Source organism: Ranitomeya imitator, chromosome 2 (assembly GCF_032444005.1).
Source record: "Ranitomeya imitator isolate aRanImi1 chromosome 2, aRanImi1.pri, whole genome shotgun sequence".
NCBI lineage: Eukaryota > Metazoa > Chordata > Amphibia > Anura > Dendrobatidae > Ranitomeya > Ranitomeya imitator.
Window position 1 is genome coordinate 589104947 of NC_091283.1, and position 16903 is coordinate 589121849.

General features: G+C 41.4%; 1 protein-coding gene across 5 annotated transcripts in view; it reads left to right on the top strand.

The window, feature by feature from the left end:
• The window catches only part of L3MBTL1 (L3MBTL histone methyl-lysine binding protein 1), a 70039-nt gene that overhangs the window by 37266 nt on the left and 15870 nt on the right, over positions 1 to 16903 (top strand). For all 5 annotated transcript variants that reach the window (XM_069752318.1, XM_069752314.1, XM_069752317.1 and 2 more), the window contains 8 exons: positions 401 to 492; positions 947 to 1098; positions 9850 to 9926; positions 10068 to 10153; positions 10259 to 10369; positions 10547 to 10661; positions 11384 to 11483; positions 16624 to 16788. In XM_069752318.1, coding sequence (XP_069608419.1) covers positions 401 to 492; positions 947 to 1098; positions 9850 to 9926; positions 10068 to 10153; positions 10259 to 10369; positions 10547 to 10661; positions 11384 to 11483; positions 16624 to 16788 — 898 coding nt within the window. The remainder of the gene's footprint in view (positions 1 to 400; positions 493 to 946; positions 1099 to 9849; positions 9927 to 10067; positions 10154 to 10258; positions 10370 to 10546; positions 10662 to 11383; positions 11484 to 16623; positions 16789 to 16903) is intronic.

Below are 16903 nucleotides of genomic sequence, written 5' to 3' on the forward strand. Positions count from 1 at the left end.
TTTTTTGCAAGACCACAATTTCTCTTGAACAAAAACTCCTTCCTGCACAGTTTACTCCTTCGCCACTTTTATAAGTATCAGACAACTCCTTCTTTTACTTCTTATATGTTCGATTGCCCAGCCGTATTTTTGTGCCAGCACCCCCTCTTTCCACTGGTCTTTCTGTGACAAACCACTTCTCTTGCAGGAAAATGTGTCAATAACTGCATCAAAACAGTCACATACTCTTCTAAAACCGCACCAATATCCATGTGTCTTTTAGAAGCATTTTTTTAGAGGTGGATATTTCAACTAGAAAAAACTGTGGCTAATAAATCCCCTAATAAATACCCTAAATTTAATTAAGAGACATTTTAGGTGTTTTAATTTTAAACATTTTCTATTTAATATTTGTTTGTAGGATACAAAGATGAAGACTTCAGTTGGACTCATTATCTGAGACAAACAAAAGCTCATGTGGCTCCTAAACACTTATTTATAACTCCAAAAATTGTGAGTTCTGCACCTAAATCATGTTAGCGCTAACATCAGCATTCAGTACTCATTTTTCTTGTAGGTCAGACCACCATCTTTCAAGACATTTATGGCATTTGCTGTGGATATTCCATAAATGTATGAAATATCTTTGTGGTTTCTTATTGCTTTATTTTGGATGAACTTAAATTTTTTTTACAAATCATATCGTATCTCACCCTATCATAGAAAATACATTACATTGTTTATCTATTTTTAGACACATGAAACAGCAATATAAGACTTGCTATCCATAATTTGCTATTTATAAATGGCTTCCCTAATACATTACCAGCCTACATAGGGCATATAAATATATGATTGACACATGTTAAAGCTCAGTCATTATGTTCACTTTGTAGTAACTAATATCAAAACTTTGTCTGGTGTCTCTAGCAATTCTCTAAAAATTGATTTGTTTTGCCTTTCACAGGGTGCTCCCCCATCCCTCTTTCGGGTGGGTATGAAATTAGAAGCTGTGGACAAGATGAATCCATCTCTTATATGTGTGGCCAGTGTCACTGATGTAGTAGAAGACAGATTTCTTGTGCATTTCGACAACTGGGGTGACACCTATGACTATTGGTAGGATTTTTTTATTAATAGCCAAGCCTTAGACAGGTAGTAATATGCCTTACTCTTAAAGTTTGTTTCAGACTTCTCCTTTAATATGGTAATTTCTAATGCAGACAATATTTCCCGTGATGTAAAGGGAGCAGAGTCTCAACAAATGGCACTTACTCAGCTCTGAGTTGTTTCTAAAGGCAGCAGTTTCCCAACTCAATCTTTAGATTCTTTATGTAATCTATGTGATTCAGTTTTAGCCTGTCTTCCCTACCTCATGCTTGTGATAGGTTTCTCCATATCAGCTCTTACAAGGATTTCAGAGGGGAGATAAACTGAAGCTTTTTCTCATTAGATACACTGTAAATTCTGCACACTGAGCACACAAAATGTATAGAGAGTCCGTGTCAGTCAAGTAAGTTTTATGACTGCAGTTAATCATTGTATGGACTCACCTACTATATCACAGCAGTGCAGGAGCACACTGTGAATGGCGCTTTCCCAAAAAAAGAAAGAGTGTATAGCTGGGTGGTGAGGGATCTGAGAATTTCTAGGTGTGATAGGTCTTGATACCTCCCTGTGGTTCATAGTCAGCCATAAACTGTCTGATTGCCAACACAAAAGAGATTGTAATGGACTGGTAGACAGATTGAAGGTCACATGACACGGCTGCCTAAAATGAAAAGGTTCATTATCTATTGATTCAACCGAGTAGGAGTAAAATTAATTAAATGGCAGTATTGTTGGTGAGTTAGCATGAAATAGAACCTTTCACTAAATTTTTCATGTTGAACTGGACACATGATGTAATAAATGCTGTAGAGTTGTGTTAAACATTTTTTTTTATTTTGCCTCTCCATTGCGAAGATATTGGCCAAAGTATTAACTAAACAGTTAATTTTAAAGTGGTCATTACCAGAGAGATTTAACTGGGGGGAGGGTGGGCATGTGCTTTTTCCTCTGTATATGATGCTGTCCAATCATAAGCTGGCAGCAACACACTGGGAAGGAAGAACACACCTCCATAGCTTAGAACAGGCTTAGTGTGAGATATGTAGTGAATAGTATTAAATTGTGTCAACTATGTATTGAATAGTGTCAACTAAGTACCCCATGTTATTTACATGTACTTTAACGATTAAGGTATTTACTTACCATAGGGTATAGGGTATTTGCTCATTTTGTTTTTATCCCAGGCTTTATCTGTTAAATTGCTGCATTGTGAATGTGCACCTACACATTGCACTTGTACCAACATGTGTTCTGGCTCATTTCTTTGGTTTTGCTTTAGTTTTTATGTACATACATGGGGGTGGTCCTGCAATTTGGGGCTGTGTATCTTGGCTATATAACTGTATATGGGCAGGAGCAAAACAGTCAGGTATGGGTCTTGCTCTGCTGAGGTCTGCTGATACGTAGCGTGTGGTCCTAGAGTTAGGGTCCATCCTGATAGGCAACACGTTATTGTGGTGGGATGGCTTTTACGCTCTTTTGAGCAAAATAGTGTCAACTAAGTACCCTGTATTATGTACATGTACTATTGCTATCTATTTAATTACTTAGCTTTAGTAATTTGAATAGGTGACATGTAACAAAATGTTTGTGCAGTTGGCTGCTGCAAAAATGAGTGGCCTCACATAGCTCCCCCCGATGAAGACAACAAATTGCTGTAAGCTGAATAAACCGATACTGAAACTTCATTGCTTATTTTCTTTAGAAGGGATTTTCCAGATGCAACGCTCTCTTTAACTAATTCAAGAGTAGCTATTTTCCCTGTAATTTGCCGGGCACAATTTCATTTTTTAAGTACATGCAAGTATAGCACAAAGGGCCAATCCAGTATTGAAATTGTGTCTTTTCCAATATGGTCGTATTTATATAAAGGATGTGTATATTGTGTAATTCGAGGGTGTGGCTAGAAGTTGTGATTTCTGAGGTCGCCTTCTTGCATTTTTTATCTTGTTTTATATATTTTTAATTTAGTTTTGTTTTCATTCTTATTTTTTGATTTATACTTACACTTATTTTTTTGATTGCTGATAGTCCCTGTAACTAGGGTTGACATATTCGCTGCAGTTACAGTGGGAAAACAGATTTTTAACCCCTTAATCCCATATGACGTACGATCCCATCAAGGTGACCTGGGACTTAACTCCCAGGGATGGGATAGTACGTCATAGCGATCGGCCGCACAAACGGGGGGGAGCGCGGCCGATCGCGGCCGGGTGTCAGCTGAGTATCGCAGCTGACATCCGGCACTACATGCCAGGAGTGGTCACAGACCGCCCGGGCACATTAACCCCCGGCACACTGCGATCAAAAATGATCGCAGCGTTTCCGGGGCATAGGGAAGCATCGCGCAGGGAGGGGGCTTCCCTGAGACCCTCGGTACAAGGCGATGTGCTCACTTTGTACCAAGTGTCTCCTCCCTGCCGGCCCTGGATCCAAAATGGCCGCGGGGCTGCATCCGGGTCCTGCAGAGAGGTGGCCTACCAAGCGCCTGCTCAGAGCAGGCGCTGGTAAGCCTGCAGCCCTGCATGTCAGATCGCTGATCTGATACAATGCTCTGCAAAGTGTCAGATCAGCGATCTGACCTTATAACATGATGCCCCCCTGGGGCAATGTTATAAAGTTAAAACAAATATATTTGATGTGTAAAAAAAAAAGTCCTAAATAAAGAAAAAACTAAATATTGTTCCCATAAATACATTTCTTTATCTAAATAAAAAAAAACAATAAAAGTACACATATTTAGTATCGCCGCGTCCGTAACGACCCAACCTATAAAACTGTCCCACTAGTTAACCCCTTCAGTGAACACCATAAAGAAAAAAAAAAACGAGGCAAAAAACAACGCTTTATTATCATACCGCCAAACAAAAAGTGGAATAGCATGCGATCAAAAAGACGGATATAAATAATCATGGTACCACTGAAAACGTCATGTTGTCCTGCAAAATACGAGCCGCAATACAGCGTCATCACCGAAAAAAAAAAAAAAGGTATAGTTCTCAGAATAAAGTGATGCAAAAATAATTATTTTTTCTGTAAAATAGTTTTTATTGTATAAAAGCGCCAAAACATAAAAAATTAATGAGGTATCGCTATAGTCGTACAGCCCCATAGAATAAAACTGCTTTATCCATTTTACCAAACGCTGAACGGTAACAATGCCCCCCCCCCCCAAAAAAAAAAAGAAATTCATGAATAGCTGGTTTTTGGTCATAGTGCCTCACAAAAATCGAAATAAAATGCGATCAAAAAATGTCACGTGCCCGAAAATGTTACCAATAAAAACGTCAACTCGTCCCTCAAAAAACAAGACCTCACATGACTCTGTGAACCAAAATATGGAAAAATGATAGCTCTCAAAATGTGGTAACGCAAAAAAATATTTTTTGCAATAAAAAGCGTCTTTTGGTGTGTGACAGCTGCCAGCCATAAAAATCCGCTAAAAAACCCTCTGTAAAAGGAAATCAACCCCCCCCCCTTCATCACCCCCTTAGTTAGGGAAAAAAAAATGTATTTATTTCCATTTTCTCATTAGGGTTAGGGCTAGCGTTAGGGCTAGCGTTAGAGGTGTGGTTGGGATTAGGGTTAGGGGTGTGGTTGGATTAGGGTTTCAGTTATAATTGGGGGGGTTCCACTGTTTAGACACATCAGGGCTTTCCAAACGCAACATGGCGTCCGATCTCAATTCCAGCCAATTCTGCGTTGAAAAAGTAAAACAGTGCTACTTCCCTTCCGATCTCTCCCGTGCGCCCAAACAGGGGCTTACCCCAACATATGGGATATCAGTGTACTCAGGACAAATTGGACAACAACTTTTGGGGTCCAATTTCTCTTGTTACACTGGGGAAAATAAAAATTTGGGGGGCTAAATAACCATTTTTGTGGGAAAAAAAATAATTTTTTATTTTCACGGCTCTGCGTTATTAACCGTAGTGAAACACTTGGGGGTTCAAAGTTCTCACAACACATCTAAATAAGTTCCTTGGGGGGTCTAGTTTCCAATGTGGTGTCACTTGTAGGGGGTTTCTACGGTTTAGGTACATTAGGGGCTCTGCAAACACAATGTGACGCCTGCAGACCAATCATCTGTCTGCATTCCAAATGGCGCTCCTTCCCTGCCGAGATCTGCCATGCGCCCAAACGGTGGTTACCCCCACATATGGGGTATCAGTGTACTCAGGACAAATTGCACAATAACTTTTGGGGTCCAATTTCTCCTGTTACCCTTGGGAAAATACAAAACTGGGGGCTAAAAAATAATTTTTGTGGAAACAAAAAGAATTTTTATTTTCACGGCTCTGCGCCATAAACTGTAGTGAAACACTTGGGGGTTCAAAGCTCTCATAACACATCTAGATAAGATCCTTAGGGGATCTACTTTCCAAAATGGTGTCACTTGTGGGGGGGTTCAATATTTAGGCACATCAGGGGCTCTCCAAACGCAACATGGCGTCCCATCTCAATTCCAGCCAATTTTGCATTGAAAAGTCAAACGGCGCTCCTTCCCTTCCGAGCTCTGCCATGCACCCAAAGAGTGGTTTACCCCACATATGGGGTATCAGCGTACTCAGAACAAATTGCACAACAACGTTTGGGGTACAATTTCTTCTGGTAACCTTGGGAAAATAAAAAATTGGGGGCGAAAATTTCATTTTTGTGAAAAAATATTATTTTTCATTTTTACAGCTCTGCATTATAAACTTCTGTGAAGCACTTGGTGGGTCAAAGTGCTCACCACACATCTAGATAATTTCCTTAGGGGTCTACTTTCCAAAATGGTGTCACTTGTGGGGAGTTTCAAAGTTTAGGCACATTAGTGGCGCTCCAAACGCAACATAGCATCCCATCTCAATTCCAGCCAATTTTGCATTAAAAAGTCAAATGGCGCTCCTTCCCTTCCGAGCTCTGACATGTGCCCAAACAGTGGTTTACCCCCACATATGGGGTATCGGGGTACTCAGGACAAATTGTACAACAACTTTTGGGGTCCATTTTCTTAGTTACCCTTGGTAAAGTAAAACAAATTGGAGCTGAAGAAAATTTTTGATTTTTTTTAAACATTCCAAAAATTCCTGTGAAGCACCAGAAGGGTTAATAAACTTCTTGAATGTGGTTTGGAGCACCTTGAGGGGTGCGGTTTTTAGAATGGTGTCACACTTGGTTATTTTCTATCATATAGACCCCTCAAAATGACTTCAAATGTTATGTGGTCCCTAAAAAAAATGATATTGTAAAAATGAGAAATTGCTGGTCAACTTTTAACCCTTATAACTCCCTAACAAAAAAAAATTTGTTTCCAAAATTGTGCTGATGTAAAGTAGACATGTGGGAAATGTTACTTATTAAGCATTTTGTCTGACATATCTCTGTGATTTAAGGGCATAAAAATTCAAAGTTGGAAAATTGCGTAATTTTCAAAATTTTCGCCAAATTTCCGTTTTTTTTCACAAATAAACACAGGTAATATCAAAGAAATTTTACCACCATCATGAAGTACAATATGTCTCAAGAAAACAATGTCAGAATCACCAGGATCCGTTGAAGCGTTCCAGAGTTATAACCTCATAAAGGGACAGTGATCAGAATTGTAAAACTTGGCCCGGTCATTAACGTGCAAACCACCCTCGGGGCTTAAGCGGTTAACATTCACACGGCACCGACGATCATGTAATTCCTGGGAGAGGAGCAGTAAATGTCATGGCTGCTTCCTTAATTGCACATATGATTATGCTTTCTCTGTGGGGAAATGCGGCTGTTGCAGACCCAGCAAGGACATTCATAAACGTCCCTTCAGAGTCATATGTAAACTAGCCGGATGTTTTAAGATGTTGGTTTGAAAGCGGCTAAACTTTAAGACCAGGATTAACAGAGCATAAAAAATGTTGAACCATACTAATGGTTATGTAACTTATTATGTAACGGTCTCAAACTATAATAGCCTATGTTTGGTAATTAAAAAATTCATTCTAATCTGACTAATCCTTTTTTACAACTTCTTAGGCACTGTTCACAGTAGTACTTAAGGTGAACTCCATAAGGCTTCTGTTGCTTTTTAACTATCAGAATTGTGTAGTCTGCTGGCCTTTTCATGGAATCATAACTCAATTGATCAGTTATGAATCTCATGGCTTCAGTAATAAAAAGAAGATACGGAGAGAGTGTCAAAAAAGTCTAAAAATCAAAATACAGTTTTATATAGACGTAATATTGATAAACTAATAATTTCCTGGTACAGTTATAAAAGCAACTGACTATCCACAAACAATTAGGCCATGTTCACACCATCCTTTTTTTCATGCGGAATCGCCGCGATTTTCCCGCTGCGGGTCCGCAGCTGTTTTCCATGCAGGGTACATTACAATGTACCCTATGGAAAACAGGAACTGCTGTGCCCACATTGCGGAAAATCGCGAAAAAAGCCGCACTGAATTGCCGCGGTAAAAAAGAAGTACCATGTCACTTCTTTTTGCGGAACTGCAGCGGTTCTGCACCCATTGACCTCCATTGTGAGGTCAAACCCGCAGTAAAACCCGCAGATGAAAAATATATCTGCGGGTTTTACTGCGGTTTGTGGTGCAGAACCGCTGCAGTGTGGCTGCCCCCCGTGCCCCAATCCCACCCCCCCATGCTCCGATGCCACCCCCGTGCTCCGACGCCCCCCCCCGTGCCCTAATCTCCCCCCCTTATACATACCCGGCCTCCCGGTGTCCGTCCGGCCGTCTTCTCCCTGGGTGCCGCCATCTTGCAAAATGGCGGGCGCATGCGCAGTGCGCCCACCGAAAAAATAGTAAATGACCCCCCCCCCTTTGTCACCCCCATAGGTAGGGACAATAAAAAAATTAAGAATTTTTTTTTCCCCACTAAGGTTAGAATAGGGTTAGGGTTAGGGGTAGGGGTAGGGTTAGGGGTAGGGTTAGGGGTAGGGTTAGGGGTAGGGGTAGGGTTAGGGGTAGGGTTAGGGTTAGGGGTAGGGTTAGGGGTAGGGTTAGGGTTAGGGGTAGGGTTAGGGTTAGGGTATTTTCAGCCATTTTAACCCTAAAAAACTTCCTAGAAAACACACAGACTCTGCATAGAAAACTGCATAAAAAAACGCATCAAAAAACGCATCAAAAAAGCACCAAAAAAGCACCAAAAAAAGGACCTGCGTTTTCTGCCAAGAGCTGCGGTTTTTAGTCCTGAAAAAAAAGGAGGGAAATCAGGAACGTGTGAACATACCCTTACACTAGACCAAGCCGCATAGCAAATTGATATTTAAGGAAAACTTGTCATGTAAAAAAACTATTAACCTGCAGATATAGGGCAAATCTGCAAGTTAAGCATTAAATGTGGTAAACTGAGGACATGCATTAAAAACTATACTCCAAAAGCAGACAAAACACACTAAAATGGCCCTATATAGAGCCCAAAGAAGAGGACCTACATAATACAGCTGTATGTGATATCAGACAACAAGTGCAGGCGCAATCAATACCTATAGACATAGCCTATGATTGGTCCTGCCTGACCGCAGAGTATGACACCCTATAAGATGGATGAATATTGCGCCCCTGCTCACCGATGTCTCACCCTAGAAGTCCCTGCCATAATGAGGCGAAAGGAATCAGAAAAGATATCTACAAATACGCTTTGATTGACAACATAACATTGGATGGATAAATCATTACTCTTTCCTGTTGACCTTCTGATGAAACATATCCAGAGGGGAAACGCGTAGCGGCATCAGCTGTAACTGATAAGTATCAGCTTAGTCACACTCTTATAATGAGGAACTTTTGTCTATGATGTTTTTTGAGTTCTCTTACTGCTTTGTACCCTTCCGATACCAATCATAGGGTATTGCTATAGGGTATTGATAGTGCCTGTATTCGTTGCCTGATATCACATAGAGCTGTATTATACAGGTAGCCTTTGTGCTGTATATAGGACCATTTTTATTGTGTTTTCTCTGTGTTTTGTTGCATAGTTTTTAATGTATACCGAAATAAATTAATTTGCATTTAATAGCTTTCTAAAGCTGTGCAGCTGCTGCACTGTAGGGTTGGCTGCTGGGTGGAAAAGAACTTTCATCCTCCCGACTGCCTCTGGCTTTCAGTCTTAGAGGCGGGGCTTCAGTCCTGCTTCAGTACTGCTTAGTACACTGTGAACAGTGGCTGTAACCACACCCCGGCACAGACTGACAGCCAGCTCAGTGGTGCCCCAGTTCTGAGTGTAAGTGCGTGCATTTTTGCATGTGGCGATAATACTTGATGCTGATTAAATGGAGATGTTTTGAAAATGTTATTTCCATTTTGTCATCATTTACATATCAATAACATGCCTTTCAATTCTGTGATTTCCATAATTTCACGACATTTCCTTCTTAGTGTTTCGACTCTTTGTTGAGGACTGTACATTTTATATTCTATCATCAACACTGCATAACGCACTGCACTGCATAACGCGGTGTAACGTAGTCCGTTAACGCCACCACTACTGTCTATGGCGAACGCATTGCTAGCGCACGCCCACATTGGGCGTGCGCTAGCGATGTGCCGTCATTTGCAGCGTTTGCGGTCCGTTCCTCGCTAGCGCAGATCGGGGATCTGCGCTAGCGGGATCGGCTAACGCGATCCCTTTTGGGACATTGCGTTAGCGCAGTCCGTAGCGCTATGCGCTAAATGGACTGCCCTAACGCAATGTGACCCTAGCCTAATATAGTTTGAGATTAGTTGCAATTAGTCTCCTTGCATTAGAAATAATAAATTATTTCTATTATCTTAGGTGTGACCCTAGCAGCCCCTATGTTCATTCTGTGGGATGGTGCCAAGAACATGGGAAGCCTCTTACTCCTCCTCAAGGTACTGGGTAATGGTGATAACAAAGCATAAGTGAAAAGTTCTAAAGCCACCATGATATTCAGGAAAATGTAAAATAGTTATGATGTGAATTTGAAAAATGTTGTTGAAGGTGTGAGAAGTAACAAGACTACTTTCTTGTAGATTATCCAGATCCTGATAACTTCACATGGGAGAGATACCTGTTGGAGACTGGGTCCTCTGCAGTGCCCACCAGAGCCTTCCATACTGTAATGTTATGAAGATATATTGTAGACATTCTATGACTGTGGCCTTTGATACTTCTCCAGTTTTCTTTACTAATAATCAGTTTTCATCCTTAAAACTTTCTTAAGCGACCTCCCCATGGATTCAAAGCCAAAATGAAGTTGGAAGCAGTAGACAGAAGAAATCCTTCATTGATCCGGGTGGCATCTGTGGTGGACACAGAAGAGTGCAGAATAAAGGTAATACATACATTTGGTCTATTAGGTGCATCTTTCCTCTCTTTCATTACATGCCAATGTCTTTTGTGGCTTTGACCATTTGCCTTGTGGGTGTTGGTGTGCTTCCATCTTATGTTGTGGGCCACGGGGAAGGGTTATTAATATCTGGGTTTCTGACAACCCATCCCACCTTCCAAGGTTCACTTTGATGGCTGGAGCCATTTGTATGACTTTTGGCTGGACGCTGACCACCCAGATTTACACCCTGTGGGTTGGTGCCAGAGAACAGGACACCCACTGCAAACTCCACTGCGTGAGTACTGCAAAATATAATCCGGTCGTGGATGTCTTAATAAAAGGAAGTAAAGAAAGGGGAATTATATACTTCAAGCAAAATATTAATCCCCAAAATGCATGCAGAGAATTGTGAATAGTACATTACTTATCACAGTATATCAAGTAAATACAGCTAATCAGAGTGACTGTGCCTGCAACATGGTCAGCAAGGGACCAAATAAAGTTCAGCTTGTCTTGATCTGCCAGTGACGATCTTAGGCCTCACATTTGTGTGCTGGCCCTTAGATATGCATTGGTGATTTTGATCCATAACAAGGCTGCCGTCACACTATCAGTATTTGGTCAGTATTTTACCTCAGTATTTGTAAGCCAAAACCAGGAGTGGGTGATAAATACAGAAGTGGTGCATATGTTTCTATTATAGTTTCCCTCTAATTGTTCCACTCCTGGTTTTGGCTTACACATACTGAGGTAAAATACTGACCAAATACTGATAGTGTGACGGCAGCCCTAAGATCAAAAATGGACATGTCTGTGTGACTTTTTTGCAGACACAATGTCGGTAAAAAAACATGAACATGTGAACAGCCTCATAGCGTATAATGGGTACGTGTTCTATCTGTGAAAAACTAGGACAGAACACGTATGTGAAAAATGGACGTCTGAATGAGGCCTTGGTTTGGGTGGCCAGTAGCAGAAAACTAACTTTCCTTTGTTCACTTCCTCCTCTTTTCACAGAACACCGTGATTCCCCTAACCTATCACCCAGTGCTTGTGTGTCTCTCAGCTGTAAAGGGATTTCTCACGCACGAGGCAACAAATACAGTTTCCAGCACAGGTCAGCCGCGCTTGTGTAAGCTGCTATGACTGGAGAACCACAGTGCTTCTTTATTTTAATTAAGAGCACCCCTGACAGAAAGCAGCCGTAAAGGAGCATTTCAGCAGCATCATGAACTTCACAACCCCTACCCCAACAAGTTAGTTTAAAGAGAAAAAAAAACTGGTTTCCCCAACGCAATGCAATATTTTAACAAAATATCTAGCCCTATTTCATTACTATGGCAATAGAGTGAGATGTGCCCCATTGGCAGCCACATCACTTGCCGTAAAGGGGTTGTCCCACAAAGAAAGTACACTTTAATCAATAGATCTTTGAATAAAAATATGTTTCACAACTGGATGTGTAAAAAAATGTTCCTGTGCTGAGCCTGAGATAATCCTATAAATGTGCCCCTGCTGTGTACTGTGTAATGGCCGTGTCTGACTGTACAGGGACATGGTCTGATCATACCACATCTCCTGGGCAGGGGAGGAAGCATAAGAGTATATAGACAGGACAGCATAGGATCACAGTTTTTGGTTTCTGCGAGGAAAAACATTTCCCTGCATGTTTAAAAAGGTGTTTTACCTTGCCGAAAAATCAGCTACCCAGGAGCTGTGGTATATATCTGACCATGTCCCTGCACCGTCGGACACATCTATTACACAGGGGCACATTTATAAGATTATCTAGATTGGGATAAGAATATTTTTTTTATCACATCCAATTATGGAAATTATTTTTAATTCTACGATCTATTAATTAAAATGTACTCTGTTTATGGGACAGCCCCTTTAAATCTCATAACCCACCAGTGACTCTGCTCTGTGACTTACCCATGAGATGTTGTGAGAGGGTGTGTTACCACATCACACATTCACTCTTTCTTTCATTGCAGCCATTTGGTAAATTAAAAAAAAATCTATTTTTTTCACATTAATGTACACTCTGCACCCCATGTTGACTGAAAAAAATAGAAATGTAGAATTTTTGCAAATTTAATAAAAAAGAAAAACTGAAATATCACATGGTCATAAGTATTCAGACCCTTTGCTCAGACACTCATATGTAAGTCACATGTTGTCGATTTCCTTGTGATCCTCCTTGAGATGGTTCTACTCCTTGATTGGAGTCCAGCTGTGTTTAATTAATCTGATAGGACTTGATTTGGAAAGGCACACACCTGTCTATATAAGACCTCACAGTGCATGTCAGACCAATTGAGAATCATGAGGTCAAAGGAACTGGCCAAGGAGCCCAGAGACAGAATTGTGGAAAGACACAGGTCTGGTCTAGGTTACAACAGAATTTCTGCAGTACTCAAGGTTCCTAAGAGCACAGTGGCCTCCATAATCCTTAAATGGAAGAAGTTTGGGACCACCAGAAGTCTTCCCAGACGTGGCCGTCCAGCCAAACTGAGTAATCATGGGAGAAGAGCCTTGGTGAGAGAGGTAAAGAAGAACCACAAGATCACTGTGGCTGAGCTCCAGAGATGCAGTATTGAGATGGGAGAAAGTTCCACAAAGTCAACTATCACTGCAGCCCTCCACCAGTTGGGCCTTTATGGCAGAGTGGCCTGACGGAAGCCTCTCCTCAGTGCAAGACTTATGAAAGCCCGCATAGAGTTTGCTAAAAAGCACATGAAGGACTCCCAGACTATGAGAAATAAGCTTCTCTGGTCTGATAAGATGAAGATAGACCTTTTTAGTGATAATTCTAAGCGGCATGTGTTGGGAAAACCAGGCACTGCTCATCACCTGCCCAATACAATCCCAATAGTGAAACATGGTGGTGGCAGCATCATGCTATGGGGTTTTTTTAGCTGCAGGGACAGGACAACTGGTTGTCATTGAAGGAAACATTAATGCGGCCAAGTACAGAGATATCCTGAATGAAATCCTTTTCCAGAGTGCTCTAGACCTCAGACTTGGCAGAAGGTTCACCTTCCAACCAGACAATTACCCTAAGCACAAAGCTAAAATAACAAAGGAGTAGCTTCAGAACAACTCTGTGACCATTCTTGATTGACCTGAACCCAATTGAGCATCTCTGGAGAGACCTGAAAATGGCTGTCCACCAACTTTCACCATCCAACCTGACGGAACTGGAGCGGATCTGCAAGGAAGAATGGCAGAGGATCCCAAAATCCAGGTGTGAACAACTTTTTGCATCATTCCAAAAGAAGACTCATGCCTGTACTAGCTCAAAAGGGTGCTTCTACTCAATACTGAGCAAAGGGTCATGTGATATTTCAGTTTTTCTTTTTTAATATATTTTTCAATTTACCAAATGGCTGCAATGAAACAAAGAGTGAAAAATTTAAAGGGGTCTAAATACTTTCCGTACCCACTGTATTACTGTGAACTACATTGCATACTCTGTCTCCCCTTGGAAGGAGAATGCAGGACACTGTCCATTGAAATAAGGACACAAACAACAAGAATTATAATAATCTTATTTATATGGTGTCAACATATTCCATAGCACTTTACAAATCGGAGGGTAATTGTACAAATAATATCAGACATTACAGAGTAATGCTAGACTGTCAGCCAAACACATGCTTGTGTGCTTGTGATCCTTTAGCTGTCAGCCATCTCAATCGACTGTTGCATACACATGTTCGTTTGGCCAAATGCTCCTGTGTTCTCTATGAGAACGCCGCAGACTGACACGATGACCGACGACTTATCTCAGGGAGAACAATGCAATCAACAGTCCGAAATCAAACATGCGCGCTCAACATCTCTCTCAACAATCAGTCGGCTAGTGTACGAACAGTAGACCGTTGGCCAAACTTGTTGATATTGGCGGGTTCAGGCGACATTTGTCTTTTAGGACCTAAACACATTCAAACAAGGGGATTGAGGGTCCTGCTTGCGAGTTTATAATCTGTAACAAAATAGGGGTGACACAAAGGGTAAAAAAGTGCTTGTATTGTATGTTCTAGCCAGAATTATAATTACGGTAATAAGGGTGTTAAAGCAAAAAGCTATGTGACCTGGTCTCCGTCCAATATCTGTATGAGTGAATGGATGTTGTGGGAGCAGAAAATAAAGGATTCTGAGGAAAATTCAGGAAAGGAAAACAGACATTGGTTAGATTAGTGAGGTTAGGTTATAGGACAGTCTAAAGACAAGTCTATTTGGGGAACACTTAAAACTAGATTTTCTGGGGTAATGCATTCCAGATAACTGTAGCAGCATGAGAAGAGTCTTAGAGATGAGAGTGTGGATGTTGAAATTATGGAGGATTTTAGTCTTAGATCATTAGCAGAATGGAGAACACGGGAAGGGTGGTGTCACGCCGTTTATGGCAATAAAGGGGCAGGACGGTGTACTGGGACCCGCACCTGTCCCTGCCACTATAAAGGGGCCCTGGCTTTCCCTTATCTCAGGGGTACCTATAATGGTTAGGAGGCCTGAGCCGCCAGCGTATCTCTGTCTCCTGTGCAGGCCCTATCAGTGGCACCCTCTCCCCCCCAGGGAGGAGGACTGCACCAGTGTATTATTATGACAAGCAAACAGGGTATGCAGACAAGGTAACTAAAATCTCAAACTCACCAAATGCTCACACAGCCACAGAGGAAACACAGAGAAGGGAAGAGGGGGGGGGGAACTAGGAAGGAAAACAGGTTTAACATGCAACCAAAACAGCAGACAACAATCTCTGTAGATAATCCTCCAAGCTCCAACACCACGCTCCTTCCCACTTCAAGCCAGGCAGCAGAACTGATCACTGACAACAGCTGTAGTCAAAGCTGAGTCTATATAGGAGAGGAGATTACAAAAACCAATTTAGCTGAGAGACCAAGCTCTCAGCAACTTCAGCAACTAGGTTTAACTCCTGCCCTGCTGGCACAAGACAGCCAGGTCAGAATTCAGGAGAAGAGCTTCTGTTCATCACGTGTGAATGAGGCCCAGAGCGCTGCGGTTCTCTGGAACCTCTCTGTCACGGTAGCCCCGTGACAGGTGGTAGGCAGAGATTAAATGTAAGGTGGTGAAGCAGTGTGGTGAGTTTTGTGGATGAGGGTGATAATGTTATGTTGTATTCTATAGCACATGGGTGCACAACAATTTTTTTGTCAGAGGGCCATATTGCCATGCTGAACTAATCCCAAGGGCCGCAAAAAACATTTAAAGAGGTGCCTAAAAGAATGCATCACTAGAACCACCATCACTACATTAGTACATCACCAGAAACAAGTTTTCAGTATTTGAGGAGGATTTGGAGAGTTTCTGAAAAAACACACCAAATCATCATAATCTCAAATCTCTAAGTTTTAAAGATTTTTAAATGTTAACATAGCCATGAATCACAATATGGATAGCAACATGCACAAGATCAGAACTAATGTCAGCACATGTATGCGGAGCCGGAGCCACCCTTAGTACATGCAGTGCTAGAATCACAGCCAGTAAATGCAAACAGCACCAAGTTTAGTGCAGCAATCAATTGTAGTGTCAGCTCAACAGTATGATGGCTGGACATTCCCATCTTGATTGTACGTGCGTATAGTTGTTTGTATAGATGAACGAGGCACCTTCAGGTATCTTGAAATTGTACCCAAGGATGAGCCAGACTTGTACAAGTCCACAATTCTCTTCCTGATATCTTGGCTGATTTCTTTAGACTTTCCCATGATGCTACACAAAGAAGCAGTGTGTTTCAGGTGTGCATTAAAATACATCCACAGGTGTGTCTCTAATTAACTCAGATGTTGCCAAAAAATCAGAAGCTTCCAAACACATGACATCATCATATGGGCAGTCCAGAATTGTTTAACGGCATAATAATCTTAGTGTATGTAAACTATTGACTTTGCAGTAAGTAATAAAAATGCCTTAAAACATTCTCTCTCTCATTATTTTGGCATTTGGCAAATAGTAATAATTATGGTAGTTCTAATTGACCTAAAATAGGAAAGGTTTATTCTGATTTCGTGTCAGATATTGAGAAAAACATGCATATGTGTCTTTTTATATAGTGTATGTAAACTTCTGGTTTCAACTGTGTATAACAGTTCATAAAAATGACTGTGTGTCAATAATGTTCCCCATAGCAGATATAAGAAATAATTAACCAGAAATATGCTTGAAGAACAATGTTGAGATAAGATAACATACAAGAATTATCATTCTTCTGTTTTTACCCATAGGAAGTGTCCCACTCCTGGCTGTGATGGTTCTGGCCATGTGACTGGAAGATTCACAGCTCATCACTGTCTGTCTGGTTGTCCCCTGGCCGATCGTAACCAGCAACCAGCGAGAAGCAGAAATCCTATTCCACTGCCACCTCGGAGGAAATCCAGACACCATGGCAGGTGACAGGACAATGTGCAGACGTATGGCCTAGTTGTTTCTCATCATGGATATTACTTAGACGGTGTCAGTAATAAGCTTGGTAATGCCAAAATGAGGGGCTGCTGTGAGGGTAGT